This window comes from Sciurus vulgaris (assembly GCF_902686455.1).
Source record: "Sciurus vulgaris genome assembly, chromosome: 3".
Taxonomy (NCBI): domain Eukaryota; kingdom Metazoa; phylum Chordata; class Mammalia; order Rodentia; family Sciuridae; genus Sciurus; species Sciurus vulgaris.
Window position 1 is genome coordinate 98,853,978 of NC_136463.1, and position 21,610 is coordinate 98,875,587.

The following is a 21,610-nucleotide window of genomic DNA, read 5'->3' on the forward strand; positions in this document are numbered from 1 at the left end:
GAAGGTTCATGTCTGGTTTTTTTAATCTGGTGTCTGCCTTTCTGTTTCATTCTTTATTTTAATAAATAAATGTATATCTTATAGTAAAGATTTATATACACACCACACATATAATATATAAAGTATGCATAAACATATATTTTAAATATACACATATATATGCAAGATAGTACTACAATTCAGGTTTCGCTTATTTTGCAACTGAGGGCTATGCCTGCAATATGTTTCTGAGCTTGTCAACTTTTCTTACAAATTATTTCAAGTTAGCAGACGAAAATGGTGTTTCAATTTGTTAAAAATTGAATTTCAAGTTAGCAGAAGAAAATGGTATTTCAATTTGTTAAAAATTGAATTTGCGGCACAAGGAAATTAGAAATCTTCCAGCCCAACTGTTGGATATTCCAAATAAGGAAACTGAGGCTGAGGAAGGTTAAGTGAATGCCTGCAGTCCTACAAGTAGTAAAAGTAAAGACAGGAGGGAGGAAAAAGGTGTCTATTTCCTTGTACAAGGTGATCTTCCATTCCAGTCACATGCACTAGCGAGGCTAGAGCTTTATTGAATCACTGCACTTTTCCAAGTTCCTGTGGTGTTCTGGGTCAGTTGGTCTCATGGATCTCCATCCAAGTCTATAGATTATGAAATGGGTTATTTAGACATTCTCTTCTGCATGTATTCTCATTTAGATTATGACATTATTTATATTTTTATCTTGTGTAGAGTCTCCTGTGGATTATGTAGACATTTTCTGTAAAGAGCCAAGACTTTTGAAACCAAATCTCATGATTCCTGCATTCTATTTTTGACACTTTAACCTAAAGTAATTTCACACTAACGCATAAAAATTTTGAAAGTGGAACATCCAAAGATGATATTTTGCACATACTGAATTCCCTTCCCCCCAAAATCCCTCTAAATGTCATATTATACTGTTGCATTTCCAAATTATATTCTCCAGTCATCCTCTATAATTTGTTTTCAAAGAAAGTTAAAAGAGAAAAAAGAAAAGGGGAGAAAGAAAGGAATGGCTTAGAAAAGGAAGACTCAACATCTTCCCTGACTGAACTCAGCTTCCCCTCCTGGACTTAAAAGAGAAAATGGCAAAGAATATCTGTGGCCAGCTCTGTTCTGACTGCAGATAGAAAAATATTCAATTCAGTCCAGTTCCCTTCTGCTGGAGCGAAAACTCAACCTGCTCAGCCACCCTTGTAGCAAAAAAACTATTTGTAATGACAAAAAGGTACAGAATGCCCAAATTTTCCACTACAAGCAAAAATAGGAGTAAATCTAAAGGTAATACGCTACCTAAACTCCAAGATAAAAGATGGGCATGAAATAACTTAGAGACAAAAATGTGTGTGACCTTAATGATAGATGACCAGGTAAATTGACCACTGGACCCCAAATGGATGCAATCCACCTTATTACCATATTATACTTTTGCTTTTTAAAAATTAATGTTTTATTTTTCACATAAAATGCAGGCTTAGAGCTTGCATTAGGGTCTCCTCTTTGTGCTACACATTCTGTGGGTGTCAACAAATGTGCAATGGCAAGTAAGAACCATCGTAGTGTCATACAATAGTTTCACAGTTATCGACATCCCTATTCCTCTCTCTCCCCGCCAAAACTCTTGGACATAACTGATCCTTTGCTATCTCTACAGTTTTTCTTTCCAGAATGTCAGGTACTTGGAATCACTGCATTGGTCCCTTTCACTTAGCAATATGCATTTAGGGTTCCTTCATGACGTTTTGTGGTTCGATAGCTCATTTACTTTTGTCATTGAATCATATGCCATTGTATGGATAAACCACATTTGTTTAGCCATTCATCTTTTGGAGGACATTCATAATCTGTTTCAAGTTTAAAACAAAAAATTTTAAACCTAAATTGTAACCTTTCACCAGTGCATTTCTCAGGTTAAGAAATGTGTTTTTCAGAACATGTGTTCTTTCTGTCTTGAGACTTCATTGGTAGATTATGTTGTAATTTTCTACTAAAGTATCATTTCTCTCCTTAAACTTGAGTCAAGTTGGAGCCCACTTCACCTCTTGCTTCTGATCTATAAACATGAGAGAAGTCAGTTTTAGAATACACAACCAAATAGGGAGAATTATGAAATTAAGTTGCAAATTTTCAATTGAATGTGGTCATTATTGAATATCTATTCTAGGTAATGTCTTTTCCTTTCCTTCACAATCAAAGCACTGTGTTGTCTTCACAATGAATCAAAATATAATTCCAAATTGAAATTATGCCTTTTTCTCTCTTCTTTGGATAGTGTTATGTCCAAAAAAGCAATTCTATGACCTTTTCAAAAGTGACATCTAAGCTGTTGTGATTCTCTAAGTGGAAACAAATGTCACCTGGCACACCTGTGTCTTTCTTTTGACACCAAATCATATTGATAACTGAATAAATCTAATAGGAAAGAAAGAGGCTGCCCTGCCATTTGAAGGGAATTTGCAATGAAAGCCATTTGCGTGGCCCTATGGTTATGTATACACACTGGTTGCAAGACAGCACACAGGAGGCTATGCCAAGAAAATTTTAAAGTTCAAGCAGAAAAAATAATCACAATATCTTTCAGTCATTTGCTGCTTGTATTTGTTTCCTTTAAATGCACAGCTAAATGCTCTCTCCACACCAATATTACTAGGTAGGCGGGGTATATCTTATTACCGGGTTATTTTCCAGTACATTTGGCGTAGTTAAGGTAAAGTGTATTAACTTTCTCTCCAAATAAAGATGAAAACAGAGTTGTAGCGGCTGTGAATGCCTCAGCCATTGTCAGGAAGTTAAGAACTGACAGGAGGTCCAAATAATCAACTCTGCCTGGTGCATATACCGTAGTTTCCCCCTGGGATATCTGGTCTAATCCGACAATGTATCTGACTGGCATGAATGTAGAATTACTTTCAATAAAGATTTTATTTCAAGCTTGGATGATTTCCCCCAAAACATCTTGTCACTAAGGCAAAGTATATCATAGAATATCTGATTTTTTTTCCCCTACAAGTCAGCTTTTGAGGGGGAAAAAAAATACACATTTCAACTCAAGTACTCAACTCAGGTCAATTCACTGTAAAAATCACATTTTAACATATCTAGACTGATTAAAGATTTGCTGTGTTAAAGAAATCAGGGAGCTGTCAAGAGAGCTTACCCCAAAGTCTGGGAATATAAAGAATAAGTAACACATTTGCTCAACTCCAGTGTGCATTCTCCCTGCAGTAGCCTCCAATCAAAGAGCTGGCAGGACAGATGACTCCACCCGCTAACACGGGACTTCTAGAATATTTGTCTTTGTGCAAGTAAGGAACATTTAAAGGTCACATCTTCCAATAAGTATGAAATTGTTTCCAGGCTATAAGAGAAATACAAATGGCCTGGTCATGATCATACTAAAATGATCTTCATTTCTCTACTTGTCCTTCTCTCTCTTCTATTTTCTTCCTTCATGATGCCACATTAAGTCAGCATGTTCAAGGCAGGGTAGCAGTAGGTAATAGTGCGTTACTCTGTTCTGAATTCATTTAGATGTTTCATTGGGTGCTTGCTTACATTATTTCAATGCTGGTGTCACATTGTTTAATTTGTGCTTGGTTTATATAATCTCATATGTAGCATATGTTACCTACAGTTTTACCCTTTACTTACTAAAAGATTACAAATCATTTAATTTAGCTCTAATGGGATAGGAGTAATTATTTTAACACTTAATGATCATAATATATTATAATTATATAGTGTTTTTAAATTCAAAATACCTTTTATCTCTACTTTTATATTGCATAAATTCCATGTAGGTAATATGGGAAAAAGTGAAAACTGTGGACAAGAATAGATAAAACTCTACAGAAAGAAAGGTTGAGAGCTGTGCCCCTGTTTTTTGACTTCAGTTGTGTGACTTTTGGATAAACCATTTAACTAAGAAGTCCCCAAACATAGTCATGCACCAGGTTCATCTTTCAATAGTTTAGAAACTCAGATGTCTAGGCATCAGCCTTGGACTATCAAATTAGAATTTCTTCCCTTTTTAAAAAGGCTAGCCCGAATGGAAAACCAGGGAGTCCTCATCTCCCTTTCTTTCTTTATAAATAACAATCGACAGAAGCAAATAAAATCACATGTAAGAAAAACTAACTTTTCTATAATTTGCAAAGGGGTTTCACAAACTTTTTAATCTTCCGAAGAATCCATGAGGTCCCTTTTGCCATTAAATTCACTTTCTAAATGAGGAAGCTGAGGCTCAGAGAACTGATAGAACTTTTCTATCACCACACATAGAATGAGAGCTTAAGATTCTAAGATTCCAGATTGCTGCTTTTCCCTAAAGCAGTGATTCTTTCCCTCCAGGCACAACAGAATCACATACAGAGCTTTTGAAACACCCAGGCCTCACTGCAGTCCAACACAACAGTCTCTGTGGGTGAGTCCCAGACCTTGATACACTTTTGAACACACCACAGAGATTAAAATGCAGGGTGCATAAAGACTCCCAGCCCTACAGTGACCAGAATGAGTTTGGAAAATACAAAGTACTATACAGATATAGCATGATGATTTTATGACAGTTTTGTTGAGGATACAGCATGAATTCTAAGTGGAAAGGAATGACCAGGAAATTCCAAGTCTTCTCCATTTTCTTTCCATTATAATGTCTCGATTCTCTAGACCTTATGGCTGCTGTTGCAGGTTGAATTTAACGTAACACAGGTTATGTATTAACACCAGTGAAAAGAGAGGTGGAACAGGGTGGGGAAGAAAGTAAAGTCTAACTATGTTGTGGGCTCAACAAAATCTGGCCAGCTTGTAGGTGCTCTAGAACATCTGGGCACAACACAGTTGTCTCCAGGCCAAAATGGCTTGGCCTTTATACAGTCATTGCCATCAGTCATTGGCCATGGGCTATCTTCAAGAAGCTAGCCCTGCAGGGCTGACAACTGGAGCTGTCTGCTTACTGAACCTCTAGCATCTGACCACAGCCCCTCCTTGAAGCAGACCCAAGCAGCATATCTCATGACCACCATAGTCTACCCTTTGCACCTTCTTTATGTATGTTTGGGAATGAGCTATCCTGGGACTTCAGGAGGCCTCTCTTCCAAAGGGAGTTTTAAAGAAAAATAAAGTTTTAGAAGGATGAATTAAAAGCACAGCAAATTGAAGTTAGACCTGAGCTCAGATCATTGTCGTATTTCTCCACTAACTCTTCTAAGTTCCTTCCCTTCACCCTCAGCTATGACTTCTGCTAGTCATAATAGCTGAAGAGATGCAATGATTCAGACCCTCAACCACAAGGGGTCCAATGTTCCGCATGTTTTCTCACACAAGAATTTCTGCCCTGTCCATCAACCATCACATCTACAACTGGGCAACAGAGAATGTGAGGCCCCATGTGAATCATCTGAGTACCACACATGCTGTTCCCTGCCCTCGTTGTATAACAGCAGTCCTACCTCCTTCACTTGATCAGGTTAATTACACCTGCCTATATAATGGTTCTTAGCCTTGACTGGTGGTCCCTGGACCCAAGAAGCTCAAGTGCCCAGAAAGCAGCAGTAGTTAAAAATATTGCAATCAGATGGATCATTATAACACAATGATATAAATAGAAGAGCATCCTTATTAGCTGCCTGTTTATTTTGCTCCTGAGAATGCCATGTTCTATTAACCATCCTCATAACTCTCTGTTAATCAGGTCCCCTTGGCTTCCCCTCAGGTCCTGCTGCTTGTTATTAAAATTATGTCTACCTGCTTCTAACAATTAAGCCCCATCACCTGGCCTGTATTATTTCAGTGTCTTATCATCCCCATTGCTATCAGTAAACCTAGTTCTGTGATATGCTCTCCTATAGTCATCCTTAAATTACAGAGGAAAGCCTCCTATAATCACAAATTTTTTTGTGTGTATTGGTGGTGCTAGGGTGGTGCTAAGAAAGAGCTCTTCAGTTTCATTGTTCTTGTAGTTTTAATCCACAACCTCCTATTGTTATTTTTAAATACCTCATACATTACACCAGCTAGTCTCCTACACAGCTACAATACCCCAGACTCACCATTACTAAGGGTTTTAACAACTAGGCTTTCACCTGTGCAAGAATCAGATGGCACTGTACCTGTCACCATTGCTGGACTCTTTGTTGCCAGTCAGGTAGTAGCTGACTCCAAATATCCATCTTATTGCTGGCCTTTTTGCATCACTCCTAGAAATAACAATGACAGGTTATGCTCCCCCAAAAGACCTTGAAACAAAATATGACATGGAAGGTATTTATTGAGGTTTGTCCCTGAGAGGAGAAGATGGCAGTAGGGTTGAGTAGGGAAATAAGTTAAACTGACATGTGAATCCAGTAAAGCCCCATCCAGATGCACAGGGAGCTCTGGATCACCTGGAGCTGATCAAAGTTGTTCCATGGGAGGGAATGGTTCAGCTTTTATATTGATAGTAAGATCAGTCAGTGCCCTTAAGCAGCATGGCACATTGCAATGGAGGCAAACCCTTAAAAAAAAAAAGACAACTGAAGGCCATCTGTTAACCCTACAACCAGGCAGGAAGGCTTTCCTTAGAAGGGTTCTATGCGGCCCATCTCTGATCCAAAACAGCTACCATCACTATCAAATTGATTGACATAGCAATGTCCTTTAGCAGCCTGGATACTAAGCTTTGATGAGGCCCAATATAATGTTTGGTAGTGGTTCTAAAAAAAATAAAAGAAAAGAAAATGGACACATGTCATCCTGTTCATAGAGCATGTTACAACAGGTGATCATAGATGATGGAATCAGGTTAGCCTAAGCATCTGTATTTTTAAGGACATATGCAGAAATTCATATTTAATTCCTCTATCACAGAATGCACAATAAATTAGTATGTGTAAAAGCAAATAAATAATTTTCTATCTTCAAGCAAAGTATTGAATACGTTGTGAAAGTGTTTGTGTTTCTGCAAATTTTCAGACATTTTACTTAGAATAGAATGTGATGGTCATGTTTTAGCTGGCCAAGAAAAATAGTTTCATTATCTTTAATTTCAAACCATCTATAGTATAAACCAGATGAAAAATCACACTCTATTCTAATCTACTCTTTCCAGTTTCTTTCAAACTGAGTACACATTGGAAACTGATCACCATATGTTATATAGGAAGGAAAAACGCTAAACAGTTACAGTCCCTTAACAAAGCCTCAAGAAATAATCATGTTCTTCATTTCCAGCCTCGTGTTCTTGTTTTTGCAAGGTAAATGCAAAACTCAGGTGTGCAAGAAAATTATTCCTCTCTCAAACCCCTCACATTTTTTTTTTTTTTTTTTTTTTTTGGTAATGGGTATTGAACTCAGGGACGCTTAACCACTGAGTCACACATCCCCAACCCTATTTATTTTTTATTTTGAGACAGGGTCTCACTAAGTTACTTAGGACCTTAAGTTGCTGAGGCTAGCTTTGAACTTGCAATCCTCCTGCCTCTGGAGCCTCTGGGATTACAAGTATGCACCACTGTACTCAGCTCAAAACCCAGTTCCTCTAAATGACTTACCTTTTAATCAATTCAGATTGTCTTCCAGATTGTTCTGGGGTTGATTTTTTTCTGGAAGTCTGTGTACAGCCTTAGCATCTGGAGGCAGGGGCAGGGAGGGCATCTGTTTATATGGTATTTCAACAAATATTTATTGAGCACCTAGTACTGTGAGCTAAATACAAACCTTGGTCTGGGAATACAGCACTAGGCAAAAACAGACCAAGTCCTTGTGCCTGAGATGTTTACACTCTACTAGAGAAAGATAATAAGGCAGATTAGCAGAGCAGAAAGTGGCTGACTTTGCCACCTTTGCAGGGCTCATTCCCTTCTGGTTTCAGTCATCATCTCCAACTTCCAATCCAGATCTGGATTTCAGTCACTCACTGTTTATGTGATATAAATGTTCTGTGAAGCCCTTAGGCCGCCTTTGCCTAACTCTACCAGGCAGTAATTTCTATTAAACTGTCCCTGATGTACTTGACATGGGAAACTCTGGAATCTTGCTCTATCACTAAGTTTTTCCCTAGGAGAAAAAAATATGGATATATCTTATCTCAGAAATCTCAAACTTTCTAATAGCCTGGGAAAGCAGGAAAGGAAAGAAAAAGACCTGGAACTGAGCTACTTCCATGGGACTTTATCAAAGTCTCAGTTCTCCTTGAGTCTCCTCCCCTAGTCAAGAAAATCTTTCCCTCATCCAGCAGCAGAGTAGCTTGGTTAGTTTGGTTCATCTTTGACCCTCCAATCAGTGATTAGCACGATTAGGCTTCTGTTGACTGTGGCTCTGAGTTCTTGGGTGCTTAGGCTTTTGAAACTCAAAGGCACAGTCCTTTGCAGTTCAAATACCCTGCTTTGCAAGAATCAAAAGCACTTTATCTGCTTTCTGCTGTATCACTCCTCTACTGAAGCCATAAATGCTGCTGGCTGAATCTCCCGGAATGACAAGAAGTCCAAGAAAGGGTGGGGCAGATACCTTAGTTATTTACTATTTTTTCTTTTAAAATTTTTGTATTGAAACAATTAGTTATTACATATTATCCTACTTCTTCTCAAGTGGTACTTTGACTTTTCCAGTGTGTCTATTCTTTTATCATTAATCTGGAAGCCCAAACCACACTTCAAAAGTCATTCAACCTACTGTCCACTATAGGAATCTCAAATGTCCTGGCTGAATACTTCTGATAGGAAACTCATGGCTATTTTATGTATAAAATATTTAATAACCTTGATAGATGTTTCTACTACTGCTCCAGTATTTATAGAAGAAAATCTATACCAAATATTAGTAGACATTATACCTAAGTAGTAGAATTAGAGTGACTTTCATTTTCTTACTTTGACTTATTTGCATTTTCTAAATGCAAATAAATTTTTCTAAATAAATTTTCTATAATAAATATGAACCTATTACTGTTTTGAAGCCACCTTTTCTATTTTCACAACACTAATTTCATATGAAGGTGAAACCAGTCTCTGGATCAGTACTAAAAGAACTACAGAGCAAAGCTGCTTTTCCTTCAACACCTTGGCTATCTGCCTTCAGTCAACCTGGCTTCCCTAACCGCTTTTTCCAAACCAAACACGTCAGTCCTGCACTCTTCCTCTTAGGAGCGTCTCATTCTGCACATTCACCATGGTGCTTGATAGGTTTACAGGGTCCCTCTTAAAGTCAAGTCACCAAAGAAAGTATCTAAAACTCATTTTTCCTCAGCAAGTAAATTCTTGTGTGTGTGTGTGTGTGTGTGTGTGTGTGTGTGTGTGCGCGCGCGCGCACCAGAGATTGAACTCAGCAGAACTTAACCACTGAACCACATCCCCAGCCCTCTTTTTTGTATTTTATTTAGAGACAGGGTCTCACTGAGTTGCTTAGGGCATCCCTAAATTGCTGAGGCTGGCTTTGGACTCACATCCTCCTGCCTCAGCCTCTCGAGCTGCTGGGATTACAGGTGTGCTCCACCACACCCGATCTCAGTAAGAAAAATTAAGCATGGACCAAAGAATGATGATACCACAATTGCAAGTGATGCTCTTTCAACTGTTCTATAACCTCTTAAATAAGGAGATAGCTTTCCAGAGAACTGTCAAAGATATTGTGTAGATGCCCTTAATGGAAGTGAAATAACTCTTCACTCATAAAAGGAAAAATAAAAGAGAGGTTGAAGAATTCTGACTCTGCATACTGATAGTATTCCTTTTAGGTTTATCTAACATTACAAGGCAAATATTTGAGTACTATATTTTCCACTAATATCATATAATTAGGTGCATCACTCTGTTTGGCTTAATTAATGCTGATCCATGTGCAACACTAGATAGTCTGAATAAAATGTTACTATTACATGGTAGTTTTTAAACTGTTACATTGTGAAAACTCAGGTAGACAATACTAGCCTGTTATAACTGTTTCTTCCTAAAAACACTCCCAGAATGTGATAATGTATTTAATAGCCTTTCTCTTCTATGTGCTATTGAACAGTTTCTTCCATTATGCTGATGTTATGGGTGGTTATTAGTATATCAGCAGAACTCAGGAAATCAAAATTAAAGACTTTTTTTATTGTTGAGCTGATCAAATGTGGATGTCTGAAGCCATTTTAAAACTTTAGAAATGTGTGGTGGCACATGCCTGTAATCCCAGAGCCTCAGGAGGCTGAGGCAGAAGGATCACAAGTTCAAAGCCAGCCTCTGCAATTTAGTGGGGCCCTAAGCAACTCAGCAAGACCCTGTCTCAAAATAAAACATAAAAAAGAACCGTGCATGTGGCTCAGTGGTTAATTACCCCGGGTTCAATCCCAAGTATTTTTTTAAAAAATGCTTAAGGGAAACACCTAAGAGAAGATGTAGTTGAAATTCTCCATCATTTCCATTCACAATAGAAATGAATGACTTCAAAAGCTTAAAAAAACTGCGTGAGCTTGGGAGGGAACAGGTAATAAATACTAATTTTGTTTTTCTCCATCTGAACACCCTTCTCATCTATATAGACATATCCATGAATGTGAATTGGGAGATCAAAATATCAGAATGTCACCCAAGACTGCTTGCTGACTCTGACTCACTTCTCTCCCATATCTTCCTCAGACCTCTTGATTCAAACTCAAAATTCTTGGTTTTTACTACCTTGCAAAAAATATATCAATATCCTTGAGTAACAGAAATCTGCATCTTAATCTAGGCCTGCCACTTCCTTTCAACCTGACTTTGATCAAATTATTCAATCTTTCTTGGTTTCATTTTGTTCATCTGAAAAATTTCATCTGGAAGTTTTCTTTCACTTATAAAGAAAAGAAAAAAATGGAAAGAGGAGTGTCCCTGGAGTGTAATAAAATTACATTGATTTAAACTGCAAAGCACTGTTTCAAAATACACTCAGAGATCATAGTAGAATAGATGTATCAGGAGTACGTGTGGCAGTGAGTGCAGAAAATTGCACAAAAGAGGTAGCATCACAAATCAATGGGAATGGGGGCTTATGTAACAAATGTTATTGTAGAAATTAGCTAGCTTTTGGGAGAAGATAAATTTGTATGACCATTGCATTTCATCCACTAAAATATATGTAAGATAAATTAGAGGATGTATTAAAAATTAAATCATTTTTTAAAATCTAGGAGATGACTTTGATGACATTTTCTGATCTCTTTCAATGATGAATTTTATAATTATAAAAATAAAGATAGAAAATTTAAAAGAAATAGTACTAAATATGACTAGATAAAAATTTAAGTAAGGCTGAGGCAGGAAGATCTAGAGTTCAAAGTCAGCCTTAGCAAAAGTGAGGCAACTCTGTGAGACCCTATCTCTAAATAAAATACAAAAGAGAGCTGGGAATGTGGTTCAGTGGTCAAGTGTCCCTGAGTGCAATCCTTGGTACCAAAAAAAAAAAAAAAATTAAGTAAATAAAATTAAGGAACAGAAGAATTTGGAGAGTATGCATTAATAGTACTGAAAAAGTATTCTTCTCAATTTATAAAATCTCAGAAGTCAATACAGGAAATTCATTGTAGCATTGTCTGTAATAGCAAAGAATTAGAAACAACATGAAAGACCCCCAGCAGGGAAATGGTTAAATGCATTTAGGTATTTCCATACTATGAAATGTAACAACTTTTTAAAAAGAATGAGGTATTTTTGTATGTACTGACTTGGAAGGATGCCTGCGATATATAGTTAAGGGGAAAAATTATATCACATTATGTATTTTATTATTTCACTTTTTTCTAAAAAAGGAAAAATTGCATATATATGTATTATATATCATAATATACCTATCTTATATAAACTTATTTATTCAGGTAGACAAATAAATAGGCAGCCAGATGAATAAATAGGTAAGTAAAAACACTCAGGAGGGAGCACCCATCTGTTAATTATAGTTATTATGAAGGAAGTCTCTAGGAAACAAGGGGAGTTTTTACTTTTTACTCTATTTTTATTAGTATATATTTTAAAACCATGCATTAATTTTGTTTTATGTAAAAAATAAAATTAATTAAACAAACAAAAAGTATACATTCTCAATAGGAAAGAGGGAGGATATATTCACAAAAGAGGAAATGCATGTGGCTGTTTACTTGCTTTTGTTGACTTCTGTATTTCCTAAGTCCAAAGAATCCTAAATTCAAAGAAAGACAGATTATTTTTTACCTGTGGTAATTACTTTTTAGAGAATAATACTAAACAATAGTGATATTAACTAGATTTAATAGACCTTTAATAGACCACATGTTATGACAACTTAAGAAAGAAGAGCCAGGACAGCCACCAGCACTGGTTCTCAGTGCTGACCAGCAGGAGTGTACTTACTGGGAACTTGGGAGTGTGAAATTTATCAAGTATCACCCCAGACTTGCTGAAGCAAAAATCTGGAAGCCCAGCAACCTCTGTTTCAATATGTGCTCCCAGTTACTCTCACGAACAGAAAAGTTGGAGAATCGTGGATCTGCTTTTTCACCGTAAGGCAGGCTTTCTTCAACAGTAGTGCTTTTGAGTATTACTTTTTTCTTTTTCCTGTTAGTACTGGGGGTTGAACTCAGGGGCGCTATACAACTGGGCTACACACTTAACCTTTTTTTAGGTTTACGTTTAGACTGGGTCTCAATAAGTTGCTGAGACTGGCCTTGAACTTGCTATGGTCCTGTCTCAGCCTCCTGAGTTGCTGGCATTAGAGGTGTACACCACCACACCTGGCATACTGTTGTCATTTTGAGCCTGATAATTCTTCATTGGAGGAGAATGCCCTGTATAATGTACAATGTTTAGTAGCATCCTTTGCCTCTGCCACCTCAATCAGCCAGAACCTTCAAAAATTTCTCCATTTTGCCAAATAACTCAGGGTGGTGAGGGAAGGAAGGAGGACTAAAATTGCCTCTGGTTGCAATGGGAACCACTACCTGAGGAAATGCTCCAAAATTTGCAGAGACAGTACATGGAAATATTTTTATTAATTTACCATCTTACTTATTCTAGGGCACAGACCATTCTGTCCCTCATAAGATAATGACTAAATAATATGTATTTTATATATTTTATATGTATAAATATATAGCATATATATGACATAGAAGTGTTCATGTTAAAAGTGAAAAATGCTGGATGCAGAATTATATAAATTATATAAACATTTGTACCATCTAAATGTCAGTAATGTCATTCTCTTGCTCAAAACCCGAGAATAGATTCTTATCACCTTAGAATTAAATCCAAAATCCTTGCCAAGGTCCCCAAGTCCCTCACAGTATCTCCTACCGCTTTCCTCTCCCTTCTTGGCCTGCAGCCACACTATGCTCTTCCCTGTTCCTCAAATCACCAAGCACAGTCTCACCACTGGGGCATGGTACCTACTAATTCCTGCCTGGCATTCTCCTTCCTCTGATTTGTGCATTTAATCAGAACTTCCTTCCTTAGAGTGTGTTCTCTGAGCACCGTCTGCACTTTCCAGCACTCTCTGCTCATTAGGGTACTACTCAGAAATGGAAGCAGCCATGCTCTGCCCTTACTAAGAAGGCAGGAATCTGAGGACACATTTTCTCTTAGGAGAAAATGACAAGGAAAAGTCTATGCAAATTCAACACAAACACCGGTTTTTCCCTAGTATTTTCAATCTGCACTTGATTGAATCTACAGATGTGAAACCCCTGGACAGTGTCGCTTGTACAGACTTCATCTAAGCAATGACTCTATATCACCCATTGCAGCTGCCCCAACATTCAGAATGGTGTCCAACAAGTGGTTGGTACCTATAAATTTTTATGGAAGAATAAATGTTTACTTTGAATTATCAATGCTTTTTTAAAAAATATATTCTTGTAAACTTTTCAAATGTTTTCTAATGGAATCATGTTATTTTATAATCAGAAAAAAGACTTTTAAGAACTCTGGTGTATTTGAAGCACAGTGATTAGTACATAAAAGGCATTCAATACTAAGTACTGTGAGTGTTACTTTTTGGAACATATTTAGTATGCCAGAGGTTTGGCTCTGATATCCCATTTGTCATTGATGTTACCTTACAGAATACATATTTCAACTCTAAATAAGGCATTAATTGAATCTATGAGCTATTCACTTTTTAACTTTTGAGTCCTTTTATCTTCTTAGATAATCTGAATATTGTTGTAAACGTGCTTTAGAATCTCTCTATAATGCCCAACAATATAAATGTGAAACAAGTAAATAATTGAAAATGTTGAAATGTGGTTCAATAAATGAAAAAAAAAAAAATCAGGCCATGTTAGTTATCAATACATAATTGCTACATAAGTCTCCTTTTCTATAATGTGCTTTGAAAGAATTATATATGCATGGCTTTAAAGATTATTTAAAAGGAAAATGTCAGAATACAGCAATAATTCCCATGTAGGATGATAGTTATAAGCTTATTTTAGAAAATAATAATGATATAATATCTAGATATAAAATTGAAGGCTACAATCAGTTTAAGCCAATTGATTTATAGATTGACACATAAAAGTGGCTGAATCATCTGTGAACGTCACCTTAAAACACACTGATGCTAAATGCAAAAACACTTCATAAAGGCTCTCCTGGTTTTGTAATATTTGAACATTTTCTGACATACAACTAACACTTTAAGGAAGAAGGTGAAATTTCTGATAATTCCAATTCTTATAAAAAGGCCAATGTAGACAGCAGTATCATTTGTGCAAATTTGAGGGTAGGCAAGCATATGGTTAGCATGTATCCCCCCCAAAATAGTTACAGCACATAAGAAACATAAGTTGAGCATATTGAAAATTTATTCTATTTTTAACAGCCTCTCTTCAGTTAAGTGGTCAAAGTCACAATTAACATTTTGCATTCAGTGGCTGAGCTATATTTTGAAAACCAGGTGTGACCTGATGGCATTTACCACTATGTTTTTTCCATTCAAATAAAGCCATCCCCAAGTTATGTATGCAAAAAAAAAACAGCATTTCACAGATAGGAAGAAGAACATTTGTAATACACCTCTATAATTTGAGAATTGTCCTGCAGGCAATTAGGTGGCTTTCAATGCTCTTTGCAAGTCACTATGGTAACAGCAAAGCACAAACTTAAAAGACGTTTGCATCCATATACCTGTTTGGAGCGGGACTATTACTAAATGCTTTGACCTTCTTAATTCAGCCTAACTTTTAGTTATATTATAAAGTTCTCTTTCAGTTTCAGTCTTTTGGGCTTCGTTTTTTTTGTTGTTGTTATTGGTTTTTTTTGGATTTTTTTTTTTTTTTTTTTTTTTTTGGTTGTGATTTTATGCAACTAATAAATGTCTTTGAGTTAGAAATTCAGCTCACTTTTGGAAAAACTTACCCAGGGTATGACTCTCTGACAGGACTTTTTTTTTCTTTTTTTTTTTTTTTTTTTTTTTTTGGTCTGGGGTTCAACATCTGTAGCACTGGATTGTAGATTGTTTCTAAAATCATCTTAAATTGATGGATCATTGCTCTTTTCACTTGGGTCTGACAAAAAGTAGCTCTGGCATTTCCTCTTCTTTTTAGCTATAAACTCTGTATCACTTTACAGCTCTTGCCAGAAAAATGAATTCTTACCCATTTCAAGATTTTATAAACTTGAATTTTACTTAGCAGTATAAGAATTACTTTTACAATGAATATATATCACATACTATTTCATAAACAAATTCATAAAAATCAAAATTTTGTGTTTTTGTTAGACCGAATTAAACTGAGCCGTGTTAATAAATAGCATTTCTCAAAAAACTTGCAGCTTGGGGTCTTTTTTCTATGGGTAAAGCATTCACAGGCATTAAATTTTGAGTTATTTATGTTCCCTAGAATAGGTATCTTTCCTATAGGGTTTCTTGGGAATAAATTAATGGTGAGTAAGCACACATCAAGAATAATTTGCAAATATTGATGAAACATCTAAACTTTTTGTACCTTTTTACCCATTTTCAATTTTCAGCCATATCTTTGCCCTTGCATTTCTCATTCAGATTTTTTCTTTTACCTCTTATTTTTTATTTTGTCATAAAAGGTGATTTTTTGCTAGAACTAGGGTTATTTGTTGCTCAGAACTTTTATGAAGTTTAAGGACCAATGAATTCTAAGTCCCACCAGAGGAGTGGAACTGACTCAAAATGACCACAACTGACATCTTTCTGAGTTAGCTGCTACAGGGCTATGAAGCCAGGGTGGCAGAAGCAGGTAAAACCCATAACATTTTGGAATCATATATTGTAGGCCCTTAGGAAATCACATTAGAGCAGAATTTTCTAATGTATTCTCCTCAGTGTCACTCACAAGAATGAATCTATGTACAACATTAAGTTGCGGAATATACAAGTTAGATAAAGATGAGCAGGGATATATTCATGACTTTTCAGAACATTTATGATGCTTTTGTGCATTGTGAATTTCCAAAAAGAAAAAATGGTACATAATTTTCTCTAAAACTTTTACTTTCAAATGTCATTTTCATGAAGCATGTCTAAGATATTGTGTTTTGCAGAACTTTAGTTAAAGCTGACCTGGAAGTAAAATCATGGTAAAAAACATGTTTAGTTTCTGAATCAGATCTTCCCCTTCAACAATACAATTCAACTGCAGGGTACACTACCAGAAGCACCACTTACTGTTTTTGAGAATTTTTGTCCTTAGATACTAGATTGAATAAAAACCATACAGGCTTTTATTTCTTTCAGTAGACTTTGTTTGTCTTCTGTACATGCTTTACTAGTTGAAGCTTTCAAAGAAAAGTGACACTTGCAATGCCCAGCAGGTCCCCACAGTGAGTCTGGAAATTATGGTATCTTTGATGTAAGATAAAAACAAAAAAAAGAAGAAATAAACAAGAAATACAAATAATTTTATAGGATAGTACTCCAACTATATTTTTAAATTATGCTTGACTCCTTATGTGGTCCTAAATCAACAACTTAATGATTTGGGAATCTAGCAAGGTAGAGAATAAGTAAGTTCACACTAGAAACTTATAGCAGCAGTAATACATTTCCTAGAAACATTTTGCCAATTTGGAATCTTTCTTCATAGAAATGTATATCCCCACAGTCTATTAGGAAGGGGTCTTTTCTAATTTAAACTTTAATATGAGAATATGTTTGCCTTTCAACATGGATCACTTAGGTCAATAACTGGTGACTTCTACTCTCAGCATCTTTTATAACCTAAAGATTTTGTTTTAATTTCTCAACTTATCAACTATTGTTTTATTGATATTCAAAAATAATTGAAAATTAATATATATGAATATGTACAATCATTTTGTAACAGTAAATAAGCAAGATAGCATATAATCTATATACTACACATCTGCATTATCTCATTTGCTTTCTTTTGTAACTATATCTGACTTTTCTAAAAGTTATTAGATATAACTTTATTTTCCCAACTAAGGGAAAAATTTTCAAGCTGCTATGAAAATCTAATCTGCAATAATGCAAATATAACAAGAATAGAAAACTGTTATTTTGAAAATTTTGTATAGAACAAGATTATTTTAAAGCACTTGTAAGTTAGAGTTTTATTAAAATTATATGTGAAATGTGAGAGAAATTGATACAAAGAATATAGGCTTGGGGTGGAATGAATATTCCATATTTATACATGCATAAAAACACAAGATGACTATTTGTCCACAGGAAATTCAGGAAACTGATGTATTGGCAGAAATCCATTTTGGGAGTCCCCCTCCACGGTCCTTCTCCTTGCTTTCCTCAGAGGGGCTGCATCCCATTAGCTGGGACCCCCTGGAGAACTGATAGCTGGTACCCCCTGGAGAACTCTGCTAGCCCTTCACTCACCTGAGTTCCTCCATGCTATGGTCTCTTCTCGATTCTACCCCATAACCTTCTGACAGCCATGATTGGCCCCTCCAATGATCTGCTCATGAACTTACCCCAATTTCTAGTCTTAGCTTTCTGAGTATGACTTAGTTTTGACTCCCAGGTATCTCAAATGTCATTTTCCTTGACACCAACTGAAAGTTATAATCATAATTAAATAGGTAAAGTTATCTTTAGTCATCACTCCATATTTACGTCATCCCCTTCCCCTTTCAGATTCCCTGAACTCCACGTCCCAATGATTGTCTACAACCTCGTTAGCCAGATACCTTGTAGAAGCCCTCAGCCACCACTCTTCCAATACTCTCTTGTGTTTGATGCAGCTTCTTCCATAGCTTATGACAGTGAGACCTGTTCCCTAATAGATAAACCATATTGTCAGTTTAGACTTTTGCTACCAATGGGTGAAGTCCTCAAGGCAACTTTCACCTACTTTCTACTCAATTGATTAGTTAGGTTATTTTTATCCATATTTTCCTTTAACATTTTTTATTGTGGTGGAATCAGAGTTCATATCATAAAAAATTATTAATTTAAAATAAAAATATAAAAAACCTCTTTTTTAGTGAATCTTGCTAATGGCTTTTATAATACACTTGTCAAAGAGAGGCTCAAGAGAGATCTTAAACTGAGGTAAATTGGCATACTAAAGGAAGCAAAGGCCCACTTCATTTACCCTTACTATATGTAGACGGATACTTACATCATTTTATAGGCTTTTGGTAAATGAAGTAGCAAAGTGGCATAACTTTTTATATTTCAAAGGAAACTTTATATTTGAAGTCTCTGATAACTTACTTATCCTCTAAAAATATTAAAGTCCCTTTCAGAAATGTAACCATGCCAACAATGCTCACAGGTACAAATGCTCTCCAATAAAATCAGAAGAAAAAGGGAAATGTGAGGCAGAATATCTTGAATATTCAGTCCAAATTTGGGTCATTTTGCCCACAATAAATCTACTATAACAAGGCTGTCAATCACAATTATGCAGTGAGGAATGAAAATTCAGACCCTGTGATGGACTTTATAATCATGTGGAAGGCAGCACAGGGAAAGGTCAGCCTGGTTATTAAACCCAGGGGCCATAACAGACACCTTGGCAGTGATGCTCCAATGATGCTGGAACAACACTTCCTGGGTTTGAACCTCAGCTCTGTGTGACAGCAGCTATTTCACCACTCTGGGTCTCTGCCTTCTCTTTTCTTAAATAGACTTAATAATAGGACATATTTTGTGGGGTTGTTATGAGGAGTAAATGAGACAATAAAATTGCTTAGAATTATAGTTGATTATTATTGCTATTGGGTCGATGTAGGTCAAGTACTTTTATTGGTCATGTTATGTGCCATGAACTTGTTCTGTGGGCAGGTACAAGTCCATGCACATGTGGCTTTGGTCCTACTCAATCACTTTAAGGAGAGAGGAAGCATGGCTAAGAATTTGTGTTAGTCAGCTTTTTGTCACTGTAACCAAAATACATGACAAGAACCACTTAGTGGAGGGATGAGTTATTTTGGCTCACAGTTCCGGAGGATTCAGTTCATGGTCAGACAACTCTAAGGCAGAAACATGGCAAAAGGGTGTGACAGAGAAAAGATGTTCATTTCATGGCAGACAATAAGCAGAGAGAGAGAGAGAGAGAGAGAAGCCAGGGACAGATATAGTCCCCAAGGCCACACCCCCCAGTGACCTACTTCCTTCGGCCATGCCCCACCTGCCTATAGGTTCCACTTAGTAATCCACCCAAATTTTAATCCATCAAATGATCAATCCACTGATGAGGTCAGAGCTCTCATAGTCCAATATTTTCATCTCTGAACATTGCTGCATTACCTAGCCCACATACTTTATGGGGGGACATTCGGAATCCAAATCATACTGGAAGTGGTACGTTGGAGATTCAGTTTTGTGTAGGGATAAAAATAAAGCAGGTCTTCCTACCTTTTCTGATTCAGAACTATGTATCTCTGCATAGGACAAATAAGGAGTGTCTTCTGAAGTCCAACCAACTCAATAATGTTCCATGCTAAGCTACAAGGCTAGAGAACGGTCTTTAACCCACCATCCTGTAATAAAGTGTTCCTTTGCCTATGCTTGTATGTCCCTTGGGTTGAGTTTTCTGGTAAAGTCCAGAGTGTAGTGTTTCTTAGCACCCCGTCCTTCCACATACCATCCTTATTTTCTTAACATCATTGTAACCTCATGATTCTGAATTATAGTGTAAAAATAAGTAAACATCAGCTATAAGAAAAAAACATAATTTTTTTAAGCCTCGATTTTTAGAGGGAGGCTTTATTTTCCTTTTAGGAGTCTCCTGTCGATCAGGCAAGACAGCACCCTTAATAAAACCACATCCCTGGGTTTCGTTGGTGTTCCAGCTCTCTATATAATCAGCACACAAGCAAACATTTATTTGGTTCAAATGGGACTCTTCTCTTTTTCTGTGCAAACACTACAGGATTCTGCCTTTTGTTTAAGCATGAGCTAAATTGGCTGTTTAAAGACTGAAGAAACAGAATTTTGCCACAAAGCTCAGTGTCTCAGAACCTTGCTCCTCTATAAAACATTCCTGATAGTATTTGCCAGGACAACTTTACTCATTCTAATCATTAAAAACTTAATTTTTCTCAGTCTTTATGTCTGTCATCCACTATTAATTTTGCATATATTGTTTTGTTAATATTGTTCAGATATATATATTTTATGCATATTTCACTTATCTTTTCCATTGACTGTAAGGATTACAAAGGCTGAATTTTATTAATTCCACAATAAGTTTTTGCTGCTTAAAATACTTATTCATTCATTTCACAAATATTTGTTGCACACCCAAAAGGACCTGGTATACTGAGGATGAAAATTAAGATAAGATGCTGTGTCCTTAAAAGTCACAGTTTTTACTTTCATATGCAAAACATGAAATATAGAAAATTAAATAGTGTTATGAATGTTCGAACTCTGTCTTACCAGAGTTAGAAAATAATTTTTATTGCAAAGGAGTCACAATTTCACTTCACATTCTAATAGAACCTTTTTTTTTTTTTTTTTTTTTTTCTGCCCTTTCCACAGGATAGTGGCCAAAGCCTCCAAGAATCTCATGTCCACACAAAGCTTAGGGATTGTATTTGGACCCACCCTTCTGCGAGCTGAAAATGAAACGGGGAACATGGCAGTACACATGGTATACCAAAACCAGATAGTGGAGCTCATGCTGAGTGAGTACAATAAGATCTTCGCCTCAGCAGAAGACTGACAGACAAGACAAGTTACTGAATATGTTCACATCTGTCTTGATGCCTAATATTTTTACATTTCTGTAAACATATTTCTGAAATATTTTTTTTCTTTCAGGCGACAGATGCCTCATTTTGTGAAAACTTAATATGATTTTGTGCTTAAGTTCCAAACATTTGAATAAAATAATTGACAATATTTGTCTATATGTGTTCTACATTAACCCTTTCAGTACTGTTCCTGCCAGCACTTGTGGGAGCAGATCTGGTATGTCTCACACTCATAAGTACTGTGCAGACTACCACAACCCTGAAGTCTAGCCCCCTGGTGCTCCTGGTTATAGGTGTGAGGGTGTGCATGTGTGGATATGTGTGCAGAGTGAGTGTGGCTAAAAGTGTGTATACACACATTTACCTTCCCATGATCCATGCTGCACCAGGTGTGTCCCCACGCTCCTATGTGTCCACAGGCAGAACCAAAGCAAGTGGAAAAACAGAAGCCCATAACTGAGAAATGGAATGTAAG

The 21,610-nt window shown here is 36.4% G+C and overlaps 1 protein-coding gene across 3 annotated transcripts in view; it reads left to right on the forward strand.

Annotated features, from left to right (window-relative positions):
- The window catches only part of ARHGAP15 (Rho GTPase activating protein 15), a 631,777-nt gene extending 610,494 nt beyond the window's left edge, over positions 1-21,283 (forward strand). For all 3 annotated transcript variants that reach the window (XM_079135673.1, XM_079135674.1, XM_079135676.1), the window contains one exon: positions 20,921-21,283. In XM_079135673.1, coding sequence (XP_078991799.1) covers positions 20,921-21,104 — 184 coding nt within the window. In that variant the 3' untranslated portion in view covers positions 21,105-21,283. The remainder of the gene's footprint in view (positions 1-20,920) is intronic.
- Positions 21,284-21,610: the final 327 nt, after the last annotated feature.